The sequence below is a fragment of the Oncorhynchus nerka genome, linkage group LG20 (genome assembly GCF_034236695.1).
Source record: "Oncorhynchus nerka isolate Pitt River linkage group LG20, Oner_Uvic_2.0, whole genome shotgun sequence".
In the NCBI taxonomy this organism is placed as follows: domain Eukaryota; kingdom Metazoa; phylum Chordata; class Actinopteri; order Salmoniformes; family Salmonidae; genus Oncorhynchus; species Oncorhynchus nerka.
In genome coordinates, this window is record NC_088415.1 from 44,419,693 (window position 1) to 44,443,746 (window position 24,054).

The window sequence follows — 24,054 nt, forward strand, 5'->3', positions numbered from 1 at the left end:
CAATACTGTGATACTAATATTCCCCCAATATAATGCAATGTATTAACTTAAGGATCATGTCCGTGATGCCTATCTTTAGGCATCAGTATTGTGACACTAATTATCTCCCATTGATTGGAATGTATTGAATTATGTACCATGTATCTGATGATTATCTCTAGGCATCAATATTGTGACATCAATCTTCCCCCCATTGAATGCAATGTACTACCTTACGCTTCATGTATGTGTTGCTGCTTATCTCTATGCATCAATTGAGACACTAATTCCCAACTACTGAATGTAATCTTTTCACATAAGCGTCATGTTTCTTTATTCGTATTGTTTTGCAAAATGGGCATAAGTGGGTCGTAGCTCTACTACGTCCGATGTAAAATGTCCTCTGCGCCGGACCTAAAAATGATGCCTGTTGCACCACCAAGCCCATCTATAAGCTACTCCTGGGCATAGATTCCACGCCTAATATGGAAAAGGCAGAGGGTGTTAAATTGGGACCTTTTCATGATATGCACAGAAAATAACAGCAATTTATATTTTCAAAAGGATGTGAGTCTCGTGTTCATACAGTTGAAGTCGGAAGTTTACACACACCTTAGCCATTTAAACTCAGTTTTCACAATTCCCGATATTGAATCCAAGTAAAAATTCCCTGTCTTAGGTTAGTTAGGATCACCACTTCATTTTAAGAATGTGAAACGTCAGAATAATAGTAGAGAGAATGATTTATTTGAGCTTTTATTTCTTTCATCACAGTCCCAGTTGGTCAGAAGTTTACATACATTCAATTAGTATTTGGTAACATTGCCTTTCTATTGTTTAAATTGGGTCAAATGTTTCGGGTAGCCTTCCACAAGCATTCCACAATAAGTTGGGTGAATTTTGACCCATTCCTCCTGACAGAGATTGTGTAACTGAGTCAGGTTTGTAGGCCTCCTTGCTCGCACACGCTTTTTCAGTTCTGCCCACAAATGTTCTACAGGATTGAGGTCAGGGCTTTGTGATGGCCACTCCAATACCTCGACTTTGTTGTCCTTAAGCCATTTTGCCGCAAATTTGTAAGCATGCTTGGGGTCATTTTCCATTTGGAAGACCCATTTGAAACCAAGTTTTAACTTCCTGACTGATGTCTTGAGATGTTGCTTCAATATTTCCACACAATTTCCCTACCTCATGATGCCATCTATTTTGTGATGTGCACCAGTCCCTCCTGCAGCAAAGCACCCCCACAACATGATGCTGTCAACCCTGTTGGGATGGTGTAATTTCGGCTTGCAAGCTTCCCCCTTTTTCCTCCAAACATAACGATGGTCATAATGGCCGAACAGATCTATTTTTGTTTCATCAGACCAGAGGACATTTCTCCAAGAAGTACAATATTTGTCCCCATGTGCAGTTGCAAACCGTAGTCTGGCTTTTTTATGGCAGATTTGGAGCAGTGACTTCTTCCTTGCTGAGATGCCTTTCAGGTTATGTCGATATAGGACTCATTTTACTGTGGATATAGATACTTTTGTACCTGTTTCCTCCAGCATCTTCACAAGGTCATTTGCTGTTGTTCTTGGATTGATTTGCACTTTTCGCAACAAAGTAGGTTCATCTCTAGGAGACAGAACGTGTCTCCTTCTTGAGCGGTATGATGGCAGCGTGGTACCATGGTGTTTATACTTGCGTACTATTCTTTGTACAGATAAACGTGGTACCGTCAGGTGTTTGGAAATTGCTCCCGAGGATGAACCAGACTTGTTTTTTCTGAGGTCTTGGCTGATTTCTTTTGATTTTCCCATGATGTCAAGCCTGAGTTTGAAGGTAGGCCTTGAAATACATCCACAGGTACACCTCCAATTGACTCAAATGATGTCAATTAACAGAAGCTTCTAAAGCCATGATATAATTTTCTGGAATGTCCAAGCTGTTTAAAGGCACAGTCAACTTAGTGTATGTAAACTTCTGACCCACTGGAATTGTGATACAGTGAATTATAAGTGAAATAATCTTTCAGTAAACAATTGTTGGAAAAATGACTTGTGTCATGCACAAAGTAGATGTCATAACTGACTTGCCAAAACTATAGTTTGTTAACAAGACATTTGTGGAGTGGTTGAAAAACAAGTTTAAATGGCTCCAACCTAAGTGTATGTAAACTTCCAATTTCAACTGTATTTCAGAACCTCATCTTTTCAAGTCAATCGCAAAATAATACACTTGTGTCTGATCGGATATTAGCAAAATAATAGATGAGCTGCCACCTCCACTTATTTGCCCAGCCAGATGTCAAGGAACCAAATATATAGACAGCGATTCAATGAAACTAAAACAAAACGGTTGGATAACTTTGGTAGTTTCAGTAAGCAACATAATGATAAATGCCTACAATAGCATTAGCCTACTTTATTCCAATATTTGTTGATATTCATTCCCACAGTAATTATTGATTGATCCATCCAGTTGTGGTTGAGAAAACGTGCATGCGTAGTGGTGGGCTTTGCGAAGTGATGGGACCTGCCTCGTAAAGTTCAGAACTGCCACAAGGATGCTAACAACCTAGTAATGGGCGCTACCAAGCAACCATCATTATGAAGCTTCACATCTCACGAACCCGCATTGCTTAAGCCAGACTTAGCTACAACGAGTCTTACTTCTGGTTGGTGCAACAGGTGTAAATTCTGATCCCAAAGTCGGATGTAGCTACCCCCGACCTAGCATTTAAGACCAATTTGTTTACACCCAACTGATGCAACCAGCTCCAAGTGTCTAGAAGTAGGTATTTCCCAGTTGGCATGGATACCGAGAGGTTGGTCACTTACACATCAAAGCGGAGGTTCTGCTTCTCTTCAAAGAAGAAGTCCAGGAAAAACTTCCGCACAAAGTTTGGATTCAGCGTGTTGTCAATCACCTCTGTTCTGCCAAACTAAAACAGCACCCAGGGAAAGAAAATACAGAGGTGACAAAGTGATGCTACGTGTAACAGAACCTCCAATTTCTGTTTAATACACCAGAAAAGAAATATTCATGGTTAAACTCAAATATACTAACCGTTCAAAAGTTTGGGGTCACTTAGAAATGTCCTTGTTTTTGAAAGAAAAGCAAATTTTTTGTCCATTAAAATAACATCAAATTATCAGAAATACCGTATAGATGGGCAAAAGAACAGAAGAACTCTGCCTAGAAGGCCAGCATCCTGGAGTCGCCGCTTCACTGTTGACGTTGAGACTGGTGTTTTGCGGGTACTATTTAATGAAGCTGCCAGTTGAGGACTTGTGAGGCGTCTGTTTCTCAAACTAGACACTCTAGTGTACTTGTACTTTTGCTCAGTTGGGCCTCCCACTCCTCTGTCTACTCTGGTTAGAGACCGTTTGCGCTGTTCTGTGAAAGGAGTAGTACACAGCGTTGTACGAGATCTTCAGTTTCTTGGCAATTTCTCACATGGAATAGGCTTCCTTTCTCAGAACAAGAATAGACTGTTTCAGAAGAAAGGTCTTTGTTTCTGGCCATTATGAGCCTATAATCGAACCCACAAATGCTGATTCTCCAGATACTCAACTAGTTTAAAGAAGGCCTGTTTTGTTGCTTCTTTAATCAGCACAACAGTTTTCAGCTGTGATAACATAATTGCAAAAGAGTCTTCTAATGATTTTAAAATTATACACTTGGATTAGCTAACACAACATGCCATTTTTTATTTTTTTAACTAGGCAAGTCAGTTAAGAACAAATTCTTATTTCCAATGACGGCCTAGGAACAGTGGGTTAACTGCCTGTTCAGGAGCAGAACGACAGATTTGTACCTTGTCAGCTAGGGGATTTGAACTAGCAACCTTTCGGTTACTAGTCCAACACTCTAACCACTAGGCTACCCTGCCGCCCCATTGGAACACAGGAGTGATGGTTGCTGATAATGGACCTCTGTACGCCTATGTAGATATTTCCTTAAAAATCTGCCGTTTCCAGTAGTTATTTACAACATTAACAATGTCTACACTGTATTTCTGATCAATTTGATGTTATTTTAATGGACAAAAAAATTGCTTTTCTTTCAAAAACAAGTACATTTCTAAGTGACCCCAAACTTTTGAACGGTAGTGTGTATATATATATTTTACTGTATAATCTTCGTAAATGATCTCATAAAAAGTACTGGTGGAGTTATGTCACACATGCAGCTAATAACAATATATGGAAATGTCTGCTCTATCCAAAATACAACCAACATATTGCAGCATTACCGTAAAAATGTAGGAGGCAAGTGAAAGTGGGAGAGAAGGTGATGAACTTTTCTTTATCCAAAATTGGTTAAAGAATATTGTGATAAATGAAGAAGTTTACCTGTTCCATTTAAGGACCAAAAAATGTGCAGATGTGCCATACATGTTGCAAGCTAGTTGGGAAGAGATATTTGATTTGCCAATCCAATGGCACAGGGTTTATGACCTGATAAACAAAGCATCGCCGGATTCAAAACTTCTAGTTTTTCAATTTAAATGATTATTCAAAATTCTTGCAACCAATAGAATGTTATGTATATGTGGGATACCACCACCCTAGCTCTGCAGAATCATTACTAGATCACTTGTTTTGGTACTGCTAATATGTACAGTGCCGTGCAAAAGTATTCACCCCCTTGGCGTTTTACCTATTTTGTTTCAAAACTAGATGGTTTTTAGAGATAGATGGGAGGGGCTGATGGTAGCTGAACTGGGGGACTAAAAACAAATAAAAAAGATAACTAATGTCAATTATAATGTGTCCGTAAAATGTATAAAGTACGTTTAAGCTAGAAGTAAAAGCTGAACTATTGTTGTCCATTAGTTTACTTAAATAAGGGGATGGGTGGTAGGGTTAGGGGAAAATAATACACATCAGGGATTGGAAATTATGCAGACAATTACATTGATAGAACCCACACTCTATCTGCAATATTAAAGATGATCTAACCCCTATTGTTTTATAAAGAAAATAACAGAACCTAATCAAAACAAAATCTCTGTGATAGATATCAGTATACGCCATTTGATAATCAATGACACAATGTCACTATAAATCTAAACATAGGAACGTTTACATCACTAGCAATAACTGCACATGTTATCTACCTGGCAATCAGACACTAATCCCCATTGGGCAGAGTGCCTGGCTGGTATGCTCCTATAGCGCAGAGTAATAAACTATTGATCCCTGCACTGCCTCAATACCCAGCTCATGTCCTTAGTGCCCAGTGCACATAATCCCAGCTATCAACTCTGTCCCTCCCAAGCCCTTATTAGGCCTGGGAGGGTAGTTTATTGGAACCCTACCAGCCTACCTGGTATCCATCGACCAAGGAACGTCCCATGATACACTTCCACCTGTTCTATTTTGGGAAGCGTTCTTGAGGTACGATTGGTTAACGGGTAGTGGAATTGGGTACTGGAATGTTAGAATATAAATTGTGTTGTTAAGGGGAAACGCTTTCAATTATTGTGAAGTGGCTGAAACTAAGAGGTCTTAGTTATAGTATGTCAACGCTACAGTACAGAGGAAACAAATGCATTTACTCAGCACCATTTTAATCTTAGTTTACACTAACACTTAAGTGCGTATCGTTTTCAACCCTTAGTGTTGGTGTCTCAGTGTATGTGGTAGTGAACAGAAATAGAGAGAAGGGGAATAAGGCAAGGTGCTTTGGCTTGTGAGTCTTCTCTAAATGAATGGTGCAAATATGTCTGCAGCTGGCTATGGAAAGTTTACTCTGCTGATTGCGTTACAATAATTATGCCCTCTCATTGATTAACCCTGCCGCATTGAATAAGGCAGGTGGAAGACATCTTGCTGTAAGGGGATAAAAGAGAGAGAGAGAGAGAGAGAGAGAGAGAGAGAGAGAGAGAGTGAGAGAGAGAGAGTTGTGGATGTGAATATTTAATGAGCCCCTCTAGAGCTCTAGACATTTGGGAAAATGTGGCTTGTTCACTACCTGAACCTATCTTATCCTTTCTGCTTCTTACCCCAGGCCATTCTACACTAATAGGAATGATGGTCAAATCCATGCCAATTACTGATCATGGCTAGTGGTGCCTTAACCCACTAGTTATTTAAGGAATGTGCTGGGCAGTGCAGAATGTTTGAACTTGTGGCATTCAGACAAGTGACACTAATGTCTCAAATGTTTTCTAATTAATACTGCTCATTGATATACAAATGCAACCACCTTCGGCATACTTATATGGTTTTGGAACAATCCGAATAGAATTAATATCAGGAAATTCTTTCAGTGTCAATGGCTCAGCTACCTACTGGGCACAGGCGTCAGTTGAAAGTCTAGTTTTGATTTACATTTAGGTTCAAAGTTAGGTGAGAAAAAAAGACAAAATGCCTTTATGTTGATGACTTATTGCAAATCAAAAAGAGTTTTCTACGTTGATTCAACGTCATCACATCAATTTTTGGGGGTTTGAAATGATGTGGAAACAATGTTGATTCAACCAGTTCAAAAAGAAGATGGAACAACATGAGTCTCAGTCCGAAGGGTTCTTACATTTTTCCCCAAAATCATAGAAATCAGTACTTGTAAGTTAGCAGAACAGTGACTAAAGACGAAAATGCAAAAAGCTGAAAATAGAACTTAATTTTCCACTCACCTCCATCCACTCTTTGGTCCCGATACCTTGAACATACAGCACAACCACTGCATTGAAAGAGACACAGTTAAAAGAAGGCCATAAGATAACTTCTGAATGTAGAGTATTCAATAATGGGCAAGTCTTCAACAAACTAAAACCAAAATGTCAAAACATTAAATTAGACGAGAAAACTAATTTGGTAGAATAGGTTCAGGTTGGTCACATTCATTTAAAACAGCTCATCAGCGGTTGAATGTTGGGCATTAGCAGTATAATCCACTTCGCTCTGGCTTCGCGCAGGCAATTAAAAAAAGGGATCTCTTCTAATGACCAATTAAGAACATTGAGATAACAGCATCGGGGCAAGTGTCCGAGTACCTTGGCAACGTTACTGTATTTGTAAATGCTGTTCACTGCACTCATGGTAGGTTTGTCACACTGAGGATTTTTGCTAGCTAATGCAACTAGAAACCACTTTGGCAACGATTATGCATAACTATGCCGACGAGCTGCCCAGATACAAACCACTTGTGAAATGCCACATTAGAGAGCAAAATCCCTTGGATAATAGTTTAAAAAAATTATATTTAACCTTTATTTAAGCAGGCAAGTCAATTAAGAAAAATTATCCTGTAGGGTCGGGGTTAAAAAATAAAATAAAATATGTAAGACCAAACAGACAACACAGACAGAAGACACTGGCAATAGCACAATTACAACAGGAAACAAACAGTGTGTGTGTGTGTGTGTGTGTGTGTGTGTGTGTGGAGGCATGTGTATGGTGTGTGTGAAGTTAAACAACATGCTTCCTTACATAAGGCAACGCAAACTAGTGACATCGGGTGACAACTAGAAACATTTACAGTACATGTCTCAACAACCTGTTCATCTATTTATGCTTTGAACTCCAGGACACAATTTCAAGACTAGGGGGCTGAGTAATGAAAGGACCTTTTTCTATGCTCGGTTAAAACTGTCAGGACTCGTAGTCTAAAACAAGATTGAGATCTGAGCGGATAGACAAAATGGCAACTTTCCTAAGAACGTACCAGTGTTTGAGCCTGCGTGTTGCTAGTGATGTCCACCGAACAGCACAGTAGAGATCACAATGGTGAGTTAGACATCTCTGATTGGTGACAAAAGAGCTACATGATACACAGGGTCAGGAGCTTTCAGTGTAGAGCTTTTGAGGCTTGCAACATGAATAGTATCACCATAGTCCAATACAGAGAGAAAAGTACAATGAATCAACTCCTTTTTGGCAGCAAAGGAAAAACTGACTTTGTGCCGGGAATAAAACCCAATACGCAGCTTAAGTTCTCTATATGGGTGGTGGAGCTCAACTCGTCATCCACTTACACTTGCTCCTTCCAAGGTAGTAATTACATTGTTTTCTGAGAATTTAGTATTGGAAAATACGATGCATTTTGTTTTAGAGGAATTCAGAACAAGCTACAAATCGTACAGATTATGTTGAATGATGTTTTAGTTTTTTCAAAAGCCAAACTGCTGCCAGTTGAATAAGAGAACATTGCCATCTGGGTTCGATTTGACAGGTTTGACCAGTAATGCCAACGCACTTCAATCTCTGCACCAAGACATTATGGTCCATGAAAACAGATAAACAATGCAGCTTCCTATCCAGGGCATAGTGAATATCATTGAACGTTTTCAAAGTTTGAAACCCACCAAGCCTGTGAGGAAATAAACTAGTGAGGCCATAGAGGAGTTAAAGGGCTGCCTGGCCTCCACTGATTGGGGCATTTCTAAAGATGAAAGCACCAACATTCACAATTACACAGACAGTGTCACATCTTACATCAGTGTCTGTGAGGAAAACTGAATTCCAACCAGCACTTTTTTCAAATTCAACAACGACAAAACTCTGGTTCACTGCTGAACTCAGAGTACTGTGCTCAGCCAAAGAGGTGACACATAGGAGCAACAACAAAGAGGACTATAGAACTGCTAAACTGCTGCTCAACAAGGAGATTGAAGTGGCCAAAAGTTGTTACGAGGAGCGGCTAGAACAACAATTCTCCACGAACGACCGCTTGTCTGTCTGGAAGGGTCTCTGAATGAGTTCTAAATGTCATTTTAAATCACAAAGAGCCCTCAGCCATCAAGAGTCTCCTCAGCTATCTTGCCCCTCAACTGACAACACCCTCAGCCATCAAGCGTCCCCTCAGCTATCTTGCCCCTCAGCTCAAAAGACCCTCAGCCATCAAGAGTCTCCTCAGCTATCTTGGCCCTCAGCTGACAACACCCTCAGCCATCTGGACTCTCTCCACCCTCCCCCCACGGACTACTTTCTTCCCTGTCCCCCTCCCTCCCTCCTTCTAGCCTACACCAGACTGCCCTCTTCCTTGTCATCACAGAAAAGGAGGTGAACAAGCTCTTCAGAAGGCTGCAAGTCCAGACCGGATTTCCTCAGCCACACTAAAGAACTGTGCTGACCAGCTTTCCTGTTTTCACGCACATATTCAATCAGTCTCTAGAACTATGCACTGTACCTGCCCGCTTCAAATCCTCCACCATCATCCCATTCCTGAAGAAACAAAAGGTGACCGGCCTGAACGACTACAGACCTGTAGTGCTCATGAAAACCTTTGAGCACCTGGTCCTGTTCCATCTCAAAACCACCACCGATGCCCTCCTTGATCCCATGCAGTTCGCCTACAGAGCCAATAGGTCTGTGGACGATGCCTTCAACATGGACTTCTCTACATCCTTCAACACCTCGACAACCCAAGGACATACGCGAGAATACTGTTTATGGACTTAAACTCAGCGTTCAACACAATCATTTTGGACCTGCTACAGCACAAACACACCAAGCTGAACATTTCAGACTCCATCTGCCGGTGGCTTACAGACTTCCTGACCAAGAGAACAAAGCATGTTAAGATGGGAAAACATCTTTCAGACTCTCTGTCTACCAGCACGGGGGCGTCACAGGGTTGCATGCTCTCCCCCCTTCACTACTCTCTTCTCCAGACCATTTCCGGAGACCTTCTCCCTTACCTCACCTCGCTCATCAACTCATCCCTGACCACTGGCTACGTCCCTTCCGTCTTCAAGAGAGCGAGAGTTGCACCCCTTCTGAAAAAACCTACACTCGATCCCTCCGATGTCAACAACTACAGACCAGTATCCCTTCTTTCTTTTCTCTCCAAAACCCTTGAACGTGCCGTCCTTGGCCAGCTCTCCCGCTACCTCTCTCAGAATGACCTTCTTGATCCAAATCAGTCAGGTTTCAAGACTAGTCATTCAACTGAGACTGCTCTTCTCTGTATCACGGAGGCGCTCCGCACTGCTAAAGCTAACTCGCTCTCCTCTGCTCTCATCCTTCTAGACCTATCGGCTGCCTTCGATACTGTGAACCATCAGATCCTCCTCTCCACCCTCTCCGAGTTGGGCATCTCCGGCGCGGCCCACGCTTGGATTGCGTCCTACCTGACAGGTCGCTCCTACCAGGTGGCGTGGCGAGAATCCGTCTCCTCACCACGTGCTCTCACCACTGGTGTCCCCCAGGGCTCTGTTCTAGGCCCTCTCCTATTCTCGCTATACACCAAGTCACTTGGCTCTGTCATAACCTCACATGGTCTCTCCTATCATTGCTATGCAGACGACACACAATTAATCTTCTCCTTTCCCCCTTCTGATGACCAGGTGGCGAATCGCATCTCTGCATGTCTGGCAGACATATCAGTGTGGATGACGGATCACCACCTCAAGCTGAACCTCGGCAAGACGGAGCTGCTCTTCCTCCCGGGGAAGGACTGCCTGTTCCATGATCTCGCCATCACGGTTGACAACTCCACTGTGTCCTCCTCCCAGAGCGCTAAGAACCTTGGCGTGATCCTGGACAACACCCTGTCGTTCTCAACTAACATCAAGGCGGTGGCCCGTTCCTGTAGGTTCATGCTCTACAACATCCGCAGAGTACGACCCTGCCTCACACAGGAAGCGGCGCAGGTCCTAATCCAGGCACTTGTCATCTCCCGTCTGGATTACTGCAACTCGCTGTTGGCTGGGCTCCCTGCCTGTGCCATTAAACCCTACAACTCATCCAGAACGCCGCAGCCCGTCTGGTGTTCAACCTTCCCAAGTTCTCTCACGTCACCCCGCTCCTCCGCTCTCTCCACTGGCTTCCAGTTGAAGCTCGCATCCGCTACAAGACCATGGTGCTTGCCTACGGAGCTGTGAGGGGAACGGCACCTCAGTACCTCCAGGCTCTGATCAGGCCCTACACCCAAACAAGGGCACTGCGTTCATCCACCTCTGGCCTGCTCGCCTCCCTACCACTGAGGAAGTACAGTTCCCGCTCAGCCCAGTCAAAACTGTTCGCTGCTCTGGCCCCCCAATGGTGGAACAAACTCCCTCACGACGCCAGGACAGTGGAGTCAATCACCACCTTCCGGAGACACCTGAAACCCCACCTCTTTAAGGAATACCTAGGATAGGATAAAGTAATCCTTCTCACCCCCCCCTTAAAAGATTTAGATGCACTATTGTAAAGTGGCTGCTCCACTGGATGTCATAAGGTGAATGCACCAATTTGTAAGTCGCTCTGGATAAGAGCGTCTGCTAAATGACTTAAATGTAAATGTAAATGTACTCGTTCTACACCAATGACTGCACCTACAGCGACGCATCTGTCAAACTACTGAAGTTTGCTGATGACACCACACTAGTCAATCTCCGACGACGACGACAAGTCCAAGTACCATGGATAGGTCGACCGCCTGGTGGCTTGGTGCAGTCACAACAACCTGGAACTCAACACAGTCAAAACAGTGGAGATGGTGGTTGACTTCAAGAAATGACTTCAAGAAATATACGGCCAAGTCATTACAATTCCTGGGGACTATCATCTCCCACAACCTCAAGTGGGAGGACCACATCACAGAGGTGACCAAGGAGGCTTGGCAGAGAATCTACTATCTGCCCCAGTTGAGGAAACTCAAACACTCTCTGACAATTCTGGTTCGGTTCTACACATTCATCCTAACCCCTTCTTTCAGCATCTGGTTTAGGTCTGCGTCTGACCGCTGTAAGGGCAAACTTCAGTGCATCGTCCAGTTTGTGGAGAAGGTCTTCGGCTGTACCTGCCCAACATCAAGGACCTGCACACCTCCAAGATAAGGAAGCATGCAGGTAAGATCATCGCCGGCCCTGCCCTCCCCGGACACCCCATCTTTCAAAGACAACACTTTGGCAGACGGTTTAGGTCAATCATGACCAAAAACGCTCAACAGTTTCTTCCCCAATGCTTGTGGCCCTCACCAACCGGCCATCAGGCTCATAGAGATGAAGTGACTTTGAATTGGGCCGATTACTGCACCTTGTATTCTAATCTGCATTATACACTATGTACACTTCACACAACACTGTATATATTCACCATGGCAGCATCCCTCCCTCTGCTTATATAGAGATATCCCCTCTATAAATGGTATATTCCAACTGAAACCAGCCTATACTGCAGAATGTTCTGTTTTATGTTTCCTGTACTGATATGATATATTCTGTATGATATCAATGTGGACTTCTGTCTGTATTCTGTTTGTATATTGCATATAGCTGGCAGCACCTTCACAAGGTAAGGCAAATTCTGGTTTTGTGTACTTGGCTAATAAAGGGTATGCTGATCATGTACATCACTGGTAGTGCAATGAAGAAGTCTACCAAATAAAGTCTACCAAAGTTGACTCTGTGTTTGTAAGTATGCCAGGTAAAGGAAGTGAGACTGAGACAGACAGGACAAGGCAGATATATGAGAGTTCCCAGTAGTGCCCTGTTGACTGTTAAGTAAAAAGAACAGCTGTAATAAATGACTAAAATAGTCTAATTCCAAAATGCTACAGGGCCTGATTGAGCATTAGTTAGCACCTAGCAATGCAGTCCATAAAAAAAATGGAACTCTGCCAGGTATTTCCCAGTCAACAAAGTAAATAGATTCAGTCGATATCCGGGGTATCTTACAGAAACAGCCATTAAAGTTTGAACCACAACATGGAGCGAATCATTCTGAGTAGATGAGAAGTGTATCCCGGTGCTATAGGAATCTTCCAGGATGAGAGAGAAACTAATACTCCTTCAGATGAATCTTGGGGACAGATGAGAGAAACCCATAGCCTGGGTCCCAGCATCAGACGGATAGTCTGGTTTATGGAAAGTGACTGGTAGAGGATACCCCATCTGGTGGGAAAGTGCAGAGTCAAATCAAAAGGAGCTGCACGCCAACTTTTCTACTCTGGCTTCAGGACCAGGTAACCAGCTGAACTGAAATCAAATGTAATCAATCTTACACGGTTAGAAAAAAATATGCTATCTACAGTAGAACCTGGGGCACTGAGGGGGGCGTGTCGCATCTTTCCAGTTCCTGCTCCACTTAGCTTTTTTATTGCTCTTTTTGCATTAATTATTACCTTGTTTGCTCCGAATGTTTGTGCAATCATTTCCTATGACCGACAAACACTTTTGGATCATGAATCGGAAGCTATACATTTATCTCTCAGCCTCCCAGATCTGGAATAAAACATCTAGTCCCTTGTTTCCCGCACAGCGGTCTTACTTGTTGCTCCTGACCGAGATGACCAAACCAGAGGAAGAAAAAAGCTAGGCTGACAAGATGGGCTACACCTCCTCCTCTTTACTAGTATCCTGATGGCTAATGTCCAATCGCTGGAAAATAAACTTTGTGAACTCAGAGCAAGGCTGTAATTGCAGAGGGACATCAGGGAATGCTGTGTCTTTGTTCCCAAGCAGATTTTTTTATATAAACTCAGCAAAAAAAGAAACATCCCTTTTTCAGGACCCTGTCTTTCAACGATAATTCGTAAAAATCCAAATAACTTCACAGATCTTCATTGTAAAGGGTTTAAACACTGTTTCCCATGCTTGTTCAATGAACCATAAACAATTAATGAACATGTGGAACAAAGAGCCCATTAAGACACTAACAGCTTACAGACGGTAGGCAATTAAGGTCACAGTTATGAAAACGTAGGACACTAAAGAGGCCAGTCTACTGACTCTGAAAAGCATGTTGCAAGGAGGCATGAGGACTGCAGATGTGGCCAGGGCAATATATTGAAATGTCCGTACTGTGAGACGAATAAGACAGCGCCACAGGGAGACAGGATGGACAACTGATCGTCCTCGCAGTGGCAGACCACGTGTAAACAACACCTGCACAGGATCGGTACATCCGAACATCACACCTACGGAACAGGTACAGGATGGCAACAACAACTGCCCGAGTTACACCAGGAACGCAACAATCCCTCCATCAGTGCTCAGACTGTTCGCAATAGGCTGAGATAGGCTGGACTGAGGGCTTGTAGGCTGGACTGAGGGCTTGTAGGCCTGTTGTAGTAAGGCAGGTCCTCACCAGACATCACCGGCAACAACGTCACCTATAGGCATAAACCCACCGTCGCTGGACCAGACAGGACTGGCAAAAAGTGCTCTTCACTGATGAGTTGCAGTTTTGTCTCACCGGGGGTGATTCGTGTTTATCGTCGAAGGAATGAGCGTTACACCGAGGCCTGTACTCTGGAGCGGGATTGATTTGGAGGTGGAGGGTCCGTCATGGTCTGGGGCAGTGTGTCACAGCATCATCGGACTGAGCTTGTTGTCATTGCAGGCAATCTCAACGCTGTGCGTTACAGGGAAGACATCCTTCCTCCCTCATGTGGTACCCTTCTTGCAGGCTCATCCTGACATTACCCTCCAGCATGACAATGCCACCAGCCATACTGCTCGTTCTGTAAGTGATTTCCTGCAAGACAGGAATGTCAGTGTTCTGCCATGGCCAGCGAAGAGCCCAGATCTCAATCCCATTGAGCACATCTGGGACCTGTTGGATCGGAGGGTGAGGGTTAGGGCCATTCCCCCCAGAAATGTCCAGGAACTTGCAGGTGCCTGGGTGGAAGAGTGGGGTAACATCTCCAGCAAGAACTGGCAAATCTGGTGCAGTCCATGAGGAGGAGATGCACTGCAGTACTTAATGCAGCTGCACCAGATACGGACTGTTTTTTGGAAAAGATTGATCGAAATTAAATAACCAAAATATAGTCATTGCATAAGTATTCAGCTCAGAGTCAAAACATGCTAGAAACACCGTTCTCTGCAATTACAGTGGTGAGTCTTCTTCGGTAAGTGCCTCGACACACTCCTGTTTCGGCACTCTACGGATAATTCCGTCAACCTCATGGCTTGGTTCTTGGTCTGACATGCACTGTCAACTGTTGGGCCCTTATATAGACAGGTGTGTGCCTTTCCAAATCATGTCCAATCAATTGAATTTACCACAGGTGGACTCCAATCTAGTTGTAGAAACATTGCAAGGATGATTAGTGGAAACAGGATGCACCTACGGTGGGAAAATTACAAACTTTCTTATGCACATGCTCTGTATAAGCCTTAAACCTGTACATTTCCACTGTCTATATCTCTCATGTAAGAAGAAGAGAGTGACCAGTTTTTGGTCCATCCTGTTCTTTTCCTATCTTTCAAGGGCACAGCTGTGTGGAGATATCAAGAGGACAGAGGCTAGCTTGAGCAGCAGCGACAATTCTATCAGCAGAAAGGAGTGTAACAAAACTGGAGTTATCACTTGTTTGTACGCTATGTTCCCACCATGATCTCACACACCTGCTAAACTGCCATGTAGACAAAGGTTATTCATGTGATTGTAAACCACTACAGAATTGCAATTCTTATAATAAAAAGTTGTTGTTTGAAGAATCTAGTCTCTCTTCCTTTCTGGTTAGAATTTCCATGACACACACAAGCTCAATTTCAATTCTCATAGCGAAGGGTCTGAATACTTAAGGTAAATAAGGTATTGTTATTTGATTTTTATATACATTTGCAAAATGTATAAAACCTGTTTTTTGCTTAGTCATTCTGGAGTATTTGTGTGTAGTTTGTTACTGTACAAAATGTGGATATACACTGAACAAAAATATAAACGCAACATGTAATGTGTTGGTCCCATGTTTCATGAGCTGAAATAAAAGCTTATTTCTCTAAAATGTTGCGCACAGATTTGGTTACATCCCTATTATCTTTGTCGAGATAATCCATCCACCTGACAGGAAGCTGATTAAACAGCATGATAATTACACAGGTTCACAATAAAACACCACTCTAACTTGATGTCTCAAGTTTTGACGGAGTTGGCGTGCAATTGGCGTGCTGACTGCAGGAATGTCCACCAGAGCTGTTACCAGAGAATGTAATATTCATTTCACTATCATAAGCCGCCTCCAATGTCATTTTAGAGAATTTGGCAGTACGTCCAACCGGACTCACAACCGCAGACCACATGTATATGGCATTGTGTGGGCAAGCAGTTTGCTGATGGCAACATTGTGAACAGAGTGCGCCATGGTCGCAGTGGGGTTATGGTATGGGCAGGCAAAAGCTACGGACAATGAACACAATTTTTTAAAGGTATCAGTGACCAAGATATGCATAACTGTATTCCCAGTCATGTGCAATCCATAGATTAGGGCCTAATATATTTATTTCAAATGATTTATTCGTCACACCCTAATCTTTCACCTGTCTTTGTGCTTGTTTCCAACCCCCTACAGGTGTCGCCCATCTTCCCCATTATCCCCAGTGCATTTATACCTGTGTTCTCTGTTTGTCTGTTGCCAGCTCGTTTTGTTTGTCAAGCTGAACAGCGGTTTTCCCCTTGCTCCTGTATTTTTCTAGTTCCTGTTTTCTAGTTTTCCCGGTTTTTACCATTCTGCCTGCCTTGACCCTGAGCCTGCCTGCTGTTCTACACTTTGTCACCCCACCCTGGATTATTAATACCTGCCTGCCCTGACCCCAAGACTGCCTGCTGTTCTGTACCTTTTGCATCTGGATTACTGACCTCTGCCTGTCAAGACCTGTTGTTTTGCCTGCCCCCTGTTCTAGTAATAAACTTTTGTTACTTTGACATTGTCGGCATTTGGGTCTTCCCTGAAACATGATATTATTACCTTATATGAACTGTAACTCAGTAAAATCTTTGAAATTGTTGCATGTTGCGTTTATATTTTAGTTCAGAATATACAGCATATCATATCTCAAATAGTCCTTTGGCTTCTTATTCTATGATCTATAATTTCCATACTATACAGTCGAAGTCAGAAGTTTACATACATCTTAGCCAAATACATTTAAACTCAGTTTTTCACAATTCCTGACATTAAATCTGAGTAAACATTCCCTGTCTTAGGTCAGTTAGGATCACCACTCTATTTTAAGAATGTGAAATGTCAGAATAATAGGAGAGAGTGATTAATTTCAGCTTTTATTTCTTTCATCACATTCCCAGTGGGTCAAAAGTTTACATACACTCAATTAGTATTTGGTAGCATTGCCTTTAAATTGTTTAACTTGGGTCAAACGTTTCGGGCAGCCTTCCACAAGCTTCCCACAATAAATTGGGTGCATTTTGTCCCATTCCTCCTGACAGAACTGGTGTAACTGAGTCAGGGTTATAGACCTCCTTGAAGTTCTGCCCACACATTTTCTATAGGATTGAGGTCAGGGCTTTGTGATGGCCACTCCAATACCTTGACTTTGTTGTTTTTGTTTTTGCCAGAACTTTGGAAGTATGCTTGGGGTCATTGTCCATTTGGAAGACCCATTTGCGACCAAGCTTTAAATTCCTGACTGATGTCTTGAGATGTTGCTTCAATAATTCCCCCCCCCTCATGATGCCATCTATTTTGTGAAGATTACAAGTCCCTCCTGCAGCAAAACACCCCCACAACATGATGCTGCCACCCCCTTGCTTCATAGTTGGGATGGTGTTCTTCGGCTTGCAAGCATCCTTCTTTTTCCTCCAAACATAACAATGGCCATTATGGCCAAACAGTTCTATTTTTGTTTCATCAGACCAGAGGACATTTCTCCACAAAGTACAATCTTTGTCCCCATGTGCAATTGCAAACCGTAGTCTGTAGTTGCAAACCGTAGTCTTTTTTATGGCAATTTTGAAGCAGTGGCTTCGTCTTTGCTGAGTGGCATTTCAGGTTATGTCGATATAGGACTCATTTTTACTATGGATATAGATACTTTTGTACCTGTTTCCTCTGGCATCTTCACAAGGTCCTTTGCTGTTGTTCTGGGATTGATTTGCACTTTTCGCACCAAGTAAATTAATCTCTAGGAGACAGAACGTGTCTCCTTCCTGAGCATTATGACGGCTGCGTGGTCCCATGGTGTTTATACTTGCATACTATTGTTTGTACAGATGAAGGTGGTATCTTAAGGCGTTTGGAAATTTCTCCCAAGGATGAACCAGACTTGTGGAGGTCTGATTTCTTTTGATTTTCCCATGATGTCAAGCCTGGGATTGAAGGTAGGCCTTGAAATACATCCACAGGTACACCTCCAATTGACTCAAATTATGTCAATTAGCTTATCAGAAGTTTCTAAAGCCTTTGACATAATTTTCTGGAATTTTCCAAGCAGGTTTAGGCACAGTCAACTTAGTGTATGTAAACTTCTGACGCACTGGAATTGGGATACAGTGAATTATAAGTGAAATAATCTGTCTGTAAACAATTGTATGAAAAATTACTTGTCATGCACAAAGTAGATGTCCTAACCGACTTGCCAAAACCGTAGTTTGTTAACAAGAAATTTGTGGAGTGGTTGAAAAACAAGTTTTAATGACTCCAACCTAAGTGTATGTAAACTTCCGAATTCAATTGTACATAAACACGAACCGGTTCAGCATGTCCCGGAGCCCATCGTTGACCAGGGCCTGGAACACAGTTGGTCAACCCAAATGGCATAACTAAGTACTCATAGTGCCCACTAGCCATGTTAAAGGCAGTCTTCCACTCATCTTCCTCTCCGTATCCGAACCAGATGGCACGTGTTCCGAAGGTCCAACTTGGAGAAGATGGTCGCTCCCTCAAGAGGTTTGTAAGCCAAGGAAGGTAGAGGGTAACGTTTTTTTTACTGTGATGTCATTAAGGCCCCTGTAGTTGATACACGGATGCAGGTTTGGTCCTTCTTCCAACAATGAAGAACCCTGCGCTATATTACATTTCAATGTACTCCTCCATAGCCTTGGTCTCTGGCCCCGATTGGGAGTAAAGATTTCCCCCGAGGGGTGTAATGGCTGGGAGAAGTTCAATGGCGCAGTCGTAGGGTTGATGCGGAGAGAAGTAGCCCGGGCCTTGTTGAAGACTACCTGGAGGTTCAGATACTCCGCGGGAATGGCGGAGAGGTTTGAGGCTTCTCTCAAGCCTGCAGGGAGACATCCCGGAGCAGGCTGGGCCGACTTGAGAACAACCCACGATAGCACCAGTAGCCCAGTTGATCAGGGGATTGTGCTTCTGGAGCCATGAATATCTCAAAACACGGGTACACATTTTTTTTTAAATATATATATATATTATTTAACCTTTATTTAACCAGGTAGGCTAGTTGAGAACAAGTTCTCCTTTACAACTGCGACCTGGCCAAGATAAAGAAAAGCAGTTTGACACATACAAAAACAGAGTTACACATAGAATAAACAAACATACAGTCAATAATACAGTATAAAAAAGTATATATACAGTGTGTGCAAATTAGGTAAGATAAGGGAGGTAAAGGCATTAAAATAGGCCATAGTGGCGAGGTAATTACGATATAGCAATTATTCACTGGAGTGATAGATGTGCAGAAGATGAATGTGCAAGTAGAGATACTGGGGTGCAAAGGAGAAAAATAAATAAATAAATACAGTATGGGGATGAGGTAGTTGGATGGGCTATTTACAGATGGGATATGTACAGGTGCAATGATCTGTGAGCTGCTCTGACAGCTAGTGCTTGAAGTTAGTGAGGGAGATATGAGTCTTCAGAGATTTTGCAGGTCGTTCCAGTCATTGGCAGCAGAGAACTGTAAGGAAAGGCGGCCAAAGGAGGAATTGGCTTTGGGGGTGATCAGTGAAATATACCTGCTGGAGCACGTGCTACGGGTGGGTGCTGCTATGGTAAGCAGTGAACTGAGATAAGGCGGGGCTTTAACTAGCAAAGACTTGTAGATGACCTGGAGCCAGTGGGTTTGGGGACGAGTATGAAGTGAGGGCCAGCCAACGAGACCGTACAGGTCGCAGTGGTGGGAAGTATATAGGGCTTTGGTGACAAAACGGATGGCACTGTGATAGACTGCATCCAGTTTGTTGAGTAGAGTGTTGGAGGCTATTTTGAAAATAACATTGCCGAAGTCGAGCATCGGTAGGATAGTCAGTTTTACAAGGGTATTTTCGCAGCATGAGTGAATGTTGCTTTTGTTGCGAAATAGGAAGCCGATTCTAAATTTAATTTTGATTTGGAGATGCTTAATGTGGGTCTGGAAGGAGAGTTTACACTCTAACCAGACACCTAGGTATTTGTAGTTGTCCGCATATTCTAGGTCAGACACGTCCACAGTAGTGATACTGGACAGGCAGGCAGGTGCGTGCAGCTATTGGTTGAAGAGCATGCATTTAGTTTTACTAAATGTTGGAGGCCAGGGAGGCCAGGGAAGGAGAGTTGTATGGCATTGAAGCTCGTCTGGAGGTTAGTTAGCACAGTTTCCAAAGAAGGGTCAGAGGTATACAGAATGGTGTCGCTGCGTAGAGGTGGATCAGAGAATCACCAGCAGCAAGAGCGACATCATTGATGTATACAGAGAAGAGAGTCGGCCCGAGAATTGAACCCTGTGGCACCCCCATAGAGACTGCCAGAGGTCCGGACAACAGGCCCTCCAATTTGACACACTGAACTCTATCAGAGAAGTAGTTGGTGAACCAGGCGAGGCAGTCATTTGAGAAACCAAGGATGTTGAGTCTGCCAATAAGAAAGTGGTGATTGACAGTCGAAAGCCTTGGCCAGGTCGATGAATACGGCTGCACAGTATTATCTCTTAACGATGGCAGTTATGATATCGTTTAGGACCTTGAGCGTGGCTGAGGTGCACCCAGCTCAGAAGCCAGATTGCATAGCGGAGAAGTTACGGTGGGATTCAAAATGGTCGGTGATCTGTTTGCTAATTTGGCTTTCGAAGACCTTAGAAAGGCAGGGTAGGATAGATATAGGTCTGCAGCAGTTTGGGTCTAGTGTCTCCCCCTTTGAAGAGGGGGATGACTTCGGCAGCTTTCCAATCTTTGGGGAGGTTGCAACAATTTCGGCAGATCATTTTAGAAATAGAGGGTACAGATTGTCTAGCTGACTTGTAGGGGTCCAGATTTTGCAGCTCTTTCAGAACATCAGCTATCTGAATTTTGGTGAAGGAGAAATGGGGAGGCTTGGGCGAGTTGCTGTGGGGCGTGCAGGGCAGTTGACCGGGGTAGGGGTAGCCAGGTGGAATGATCTTATCCAAGATGGCGTAGCAGTAGTTGTCCTGTCGTATCGTCTCTCTGTAAATTTCGTTTTAGATATTTTTTTAGATATTTTTTTCTTCGCATATCCTTAAAAACATTTTGCTAAACCTAAGCTTCCAAATACTCTTCTGCAACCCGCCAATGTAGCTACTTTCCTAACGTTATATTTACTTCGGAACCGGACACTAACTACCAGCTATGCTAGCGGCCATCAACTAACCTTTAGCTCGGAAAGCTCTCGCCTGTTCGAACAACGCGACGCTAGAGCAACGCGACGCTAATCCAGAGCATAACGGACCTAATTTATTTTTATTTTTTTTTTACCCCCGGATTCCCACCACAAACGGAACATCCTTCAGCTGGATCCTCGCAACTAGCTATCGAGTGTAACAGCAACCCTGGTTGATTACTCCTGGCTAGCGTTTCCACCCACGTAGCTTGAAGCTAGCCCGGCCAGAGCTCCTAGCATACTCCTGGGCTACAATACCTTGACTACGACCGGTCTATCGATATCACCGCATGAAGAGGAATAAACAGACTCACCCCATCGCGACGTCCTCCAAAGGCTAACTCTCTAGCCCTCGCTATCTCCTTGCTTGCTAGTACGGCACGCTAACTGCTAGCTTGTTTAGCCCAGGTCCGCTAACTACTACCTTGTTTACCCTGGCCTGCTAATCTGTTAGCTTGTTAGCACAGGCCTGCTAACCGTCCCGCCGCGTCCCAAAAACGCAGTGGCCCATATGTACTCTATCTCTTCCCGTTTTTTTATTATTTTTTTTATTTTAAAAAAATGTGTTTATACCTTCCAGGAAACTTGCCTCACCCAATGTGATACGGAATCGCTATTATCTTTATTTTTAGAACACACTCAAGAACCTCCAGAAGCTAACCAGCTAGCTAGCTACAAGCTATTTAGTCATTGTTAGTTTTCTTAACCTGGATAACACTCGCCAGCCCAGCCCCCTGCCCCATCCATCGCTGCCCCTGGACTCTGATCACTTGGCTACAAAGCTGATGCACGCTGGACTGTCCATTACCACGGTACTCCATTCTGCTTGTTTGTTTTATCTGTCGGCCGAGTTGCCTAGTCAATGCCATCTCACCTGCTGTTGTTATGCTAGCTGATTAGCTGTTGTCTCACCCACTGTTTTAGCTAGCTTTCCCAATTCAACACCTGTGTTCACTATATGCATCGCTGTATGTCTCTCTCAAATGTCAATATGCCTTGTATACTATTGCTCAGGTTAGTTATCATTGTTTTAATTCACAATGGAGCCCCTAGTCCTATTCCTCACACCCCTGATACCTCCTTTGTCCCACCTCCCACATATGCGGTGACCTCACCCATTACAACCAGCATGTCCAGAGATAAAACCTCTCTCATCATCACCCAGTGCCTGGGCTTACCTCCGCTGTACCCGCACCCCACCATACCCCTGTCTGTGCATTATGCCCTGAATATATTCTACCATGCCCAGAAACCTGCTCCTCTTATTCTCTGTCCCCAACGCTCTAGGCGACCAGTTTTGATAGCCCTTAGCCGCACCCTCATACTACTCCTTCTCTGTTCCGCGGGTGATGTGGAGGTAAACCCGGGCCCTGCATGTCCCCAGGCACCCTCATTTGTTGACTTCTGTGATCGAAAAAGCCTTGGTTTCATGCATGTCAACATTAGAAGCCTCCTCCCTAAGTTTGTTTTACTCACTGCTTTAGCACACTCTGCTAACCCTGATGTCCTTGCCGTGTCTGAATCCTGGCTCAGGAAGGCCACCAAAAATTCAGAGATTTCCATACCCAACTATAACATCTTCCGTCAAGATAGAACTGCCAAAGGGGGAGGAGTCGCAGTCTACTGCAGAGATAGCCTGCAAAGTAATGTCATACTTTCCAGGTCCATACCCAAACAGTTCGAGCTACTAATTCTGAAAATTACTCTCTCCAGAAATAAGTCTCTCACTGTTGCCGCCTGCTACCGACCCCCCCTCAGCTCCCAGCTGTGCCCTGGACACCATTTGTGAATTGATTGCCCCCCATCTAGCTTCTGAGTTTGTTCTGTTAGGTGACCTAAACTGGGATATGCTTAACACCCCGGCAGTCCTACAATCTAAGCTAGATGCCCTCAATTTTACACAAATCATCAAGGAACCCACCAGGTACAACCCTAACTCTGTAAGCAAGGGCACCCTCATAGATGTCATCCTGACCAACTGGCCCTCCAAATACACCTCCGCTGTCTTCAACCAGGATCTCAGCGACCACTGCCTCATTGCCTGTATCCGCTACGGTGCCGCAGTCAAACGACCACCCCTCATCACTGTCAAACGCTCCCTAAAACACTTCTGTGAGCAGGCCTTTCTAATCGACCTGGCCCGGGTATCCTGGAAGGACATTGACCTCATCCCGTCAGTTGAGGATGCCTGGTCATTCTTTAAGAGTAACTTCCTCACCATATTAGATAAGCATGCTCCGTTCAAAAAATGCAGAACTAAGAACAGATACAGCCCTTGGTTCACTCCAGACCTGACTGCCCTCGACCAGCACAAAAACATCCTGTGGCGGACTGCAATAGCATCGAACAGTCCCCGCGATATGCAACTGTTCAGGGAAGTCAGGAACCAATACACGCAGTCAGTCAGGAAAGCTAAGGCCAGCTTCTTCAGGCAGAAGTTTGCATCCTGTAGCTCCAACTCCAAAAAGTTCTGGGACACTGTGAAGTCCATGGAGAACAAGAGCACCTCCTCCCAGCTGCCCACTGCACTGAGGCTAGGGAACACGGTCACCACCGACAAATCCATGATTATCGAAAACTTCAACAAGCATTTCTCAACGGCTGGCCATGCCTTCCGCCTGGCTACTCCTACCTCGGCCAACAGCTCCGGCCCCCCCGCAGCTCCTCGCCCAAGCCTCTCCAGTTTCTCCTTTACCCAAATCCAGATAGCAGATGTTCTGAAAGAGCTGCAAAATCTGGACCCATATAAATCAGCTGGGCTTGACAATCTGGACCCTCTATTTCTGAAACTATCCGCCGCCATTGTCGCAACCCCTATTACCAGCCTGTTCAACCTCTCTCTCATATCGTCTG

General features: G+C 43.9%; 1 protein-coding gene across 2 annotated transcripts in view; it reads right to left on the minus strand.

Moving 5' to 3' along the window:
* LOC115101709 (copine-9-like) overlaps window positions 1-24,054 on the minus strand; it is a 113,715-nt gene that overhangs the window by 66,581 nt on the left and 23,080 nt on the right. For both annotated transcript variants that reach the window (XM_029621176.2, XM_029621177.2), the window contains exons 3-4: window positions 6,611-6,657; window positions 2,805-2,908 (exon numbers count right to left, since the gene is read on the minus strand). In XM_029621176.2, the coding sequence (XP_029477036.1) occupies window positions 2,805-2,908; window positions 6,611-6,657 (151 nt within the window). The remainder of the gene's footprint in view (window positions 1-2,804; window positions 2,909-6,610; window positions 6,658-24,054) is intronic.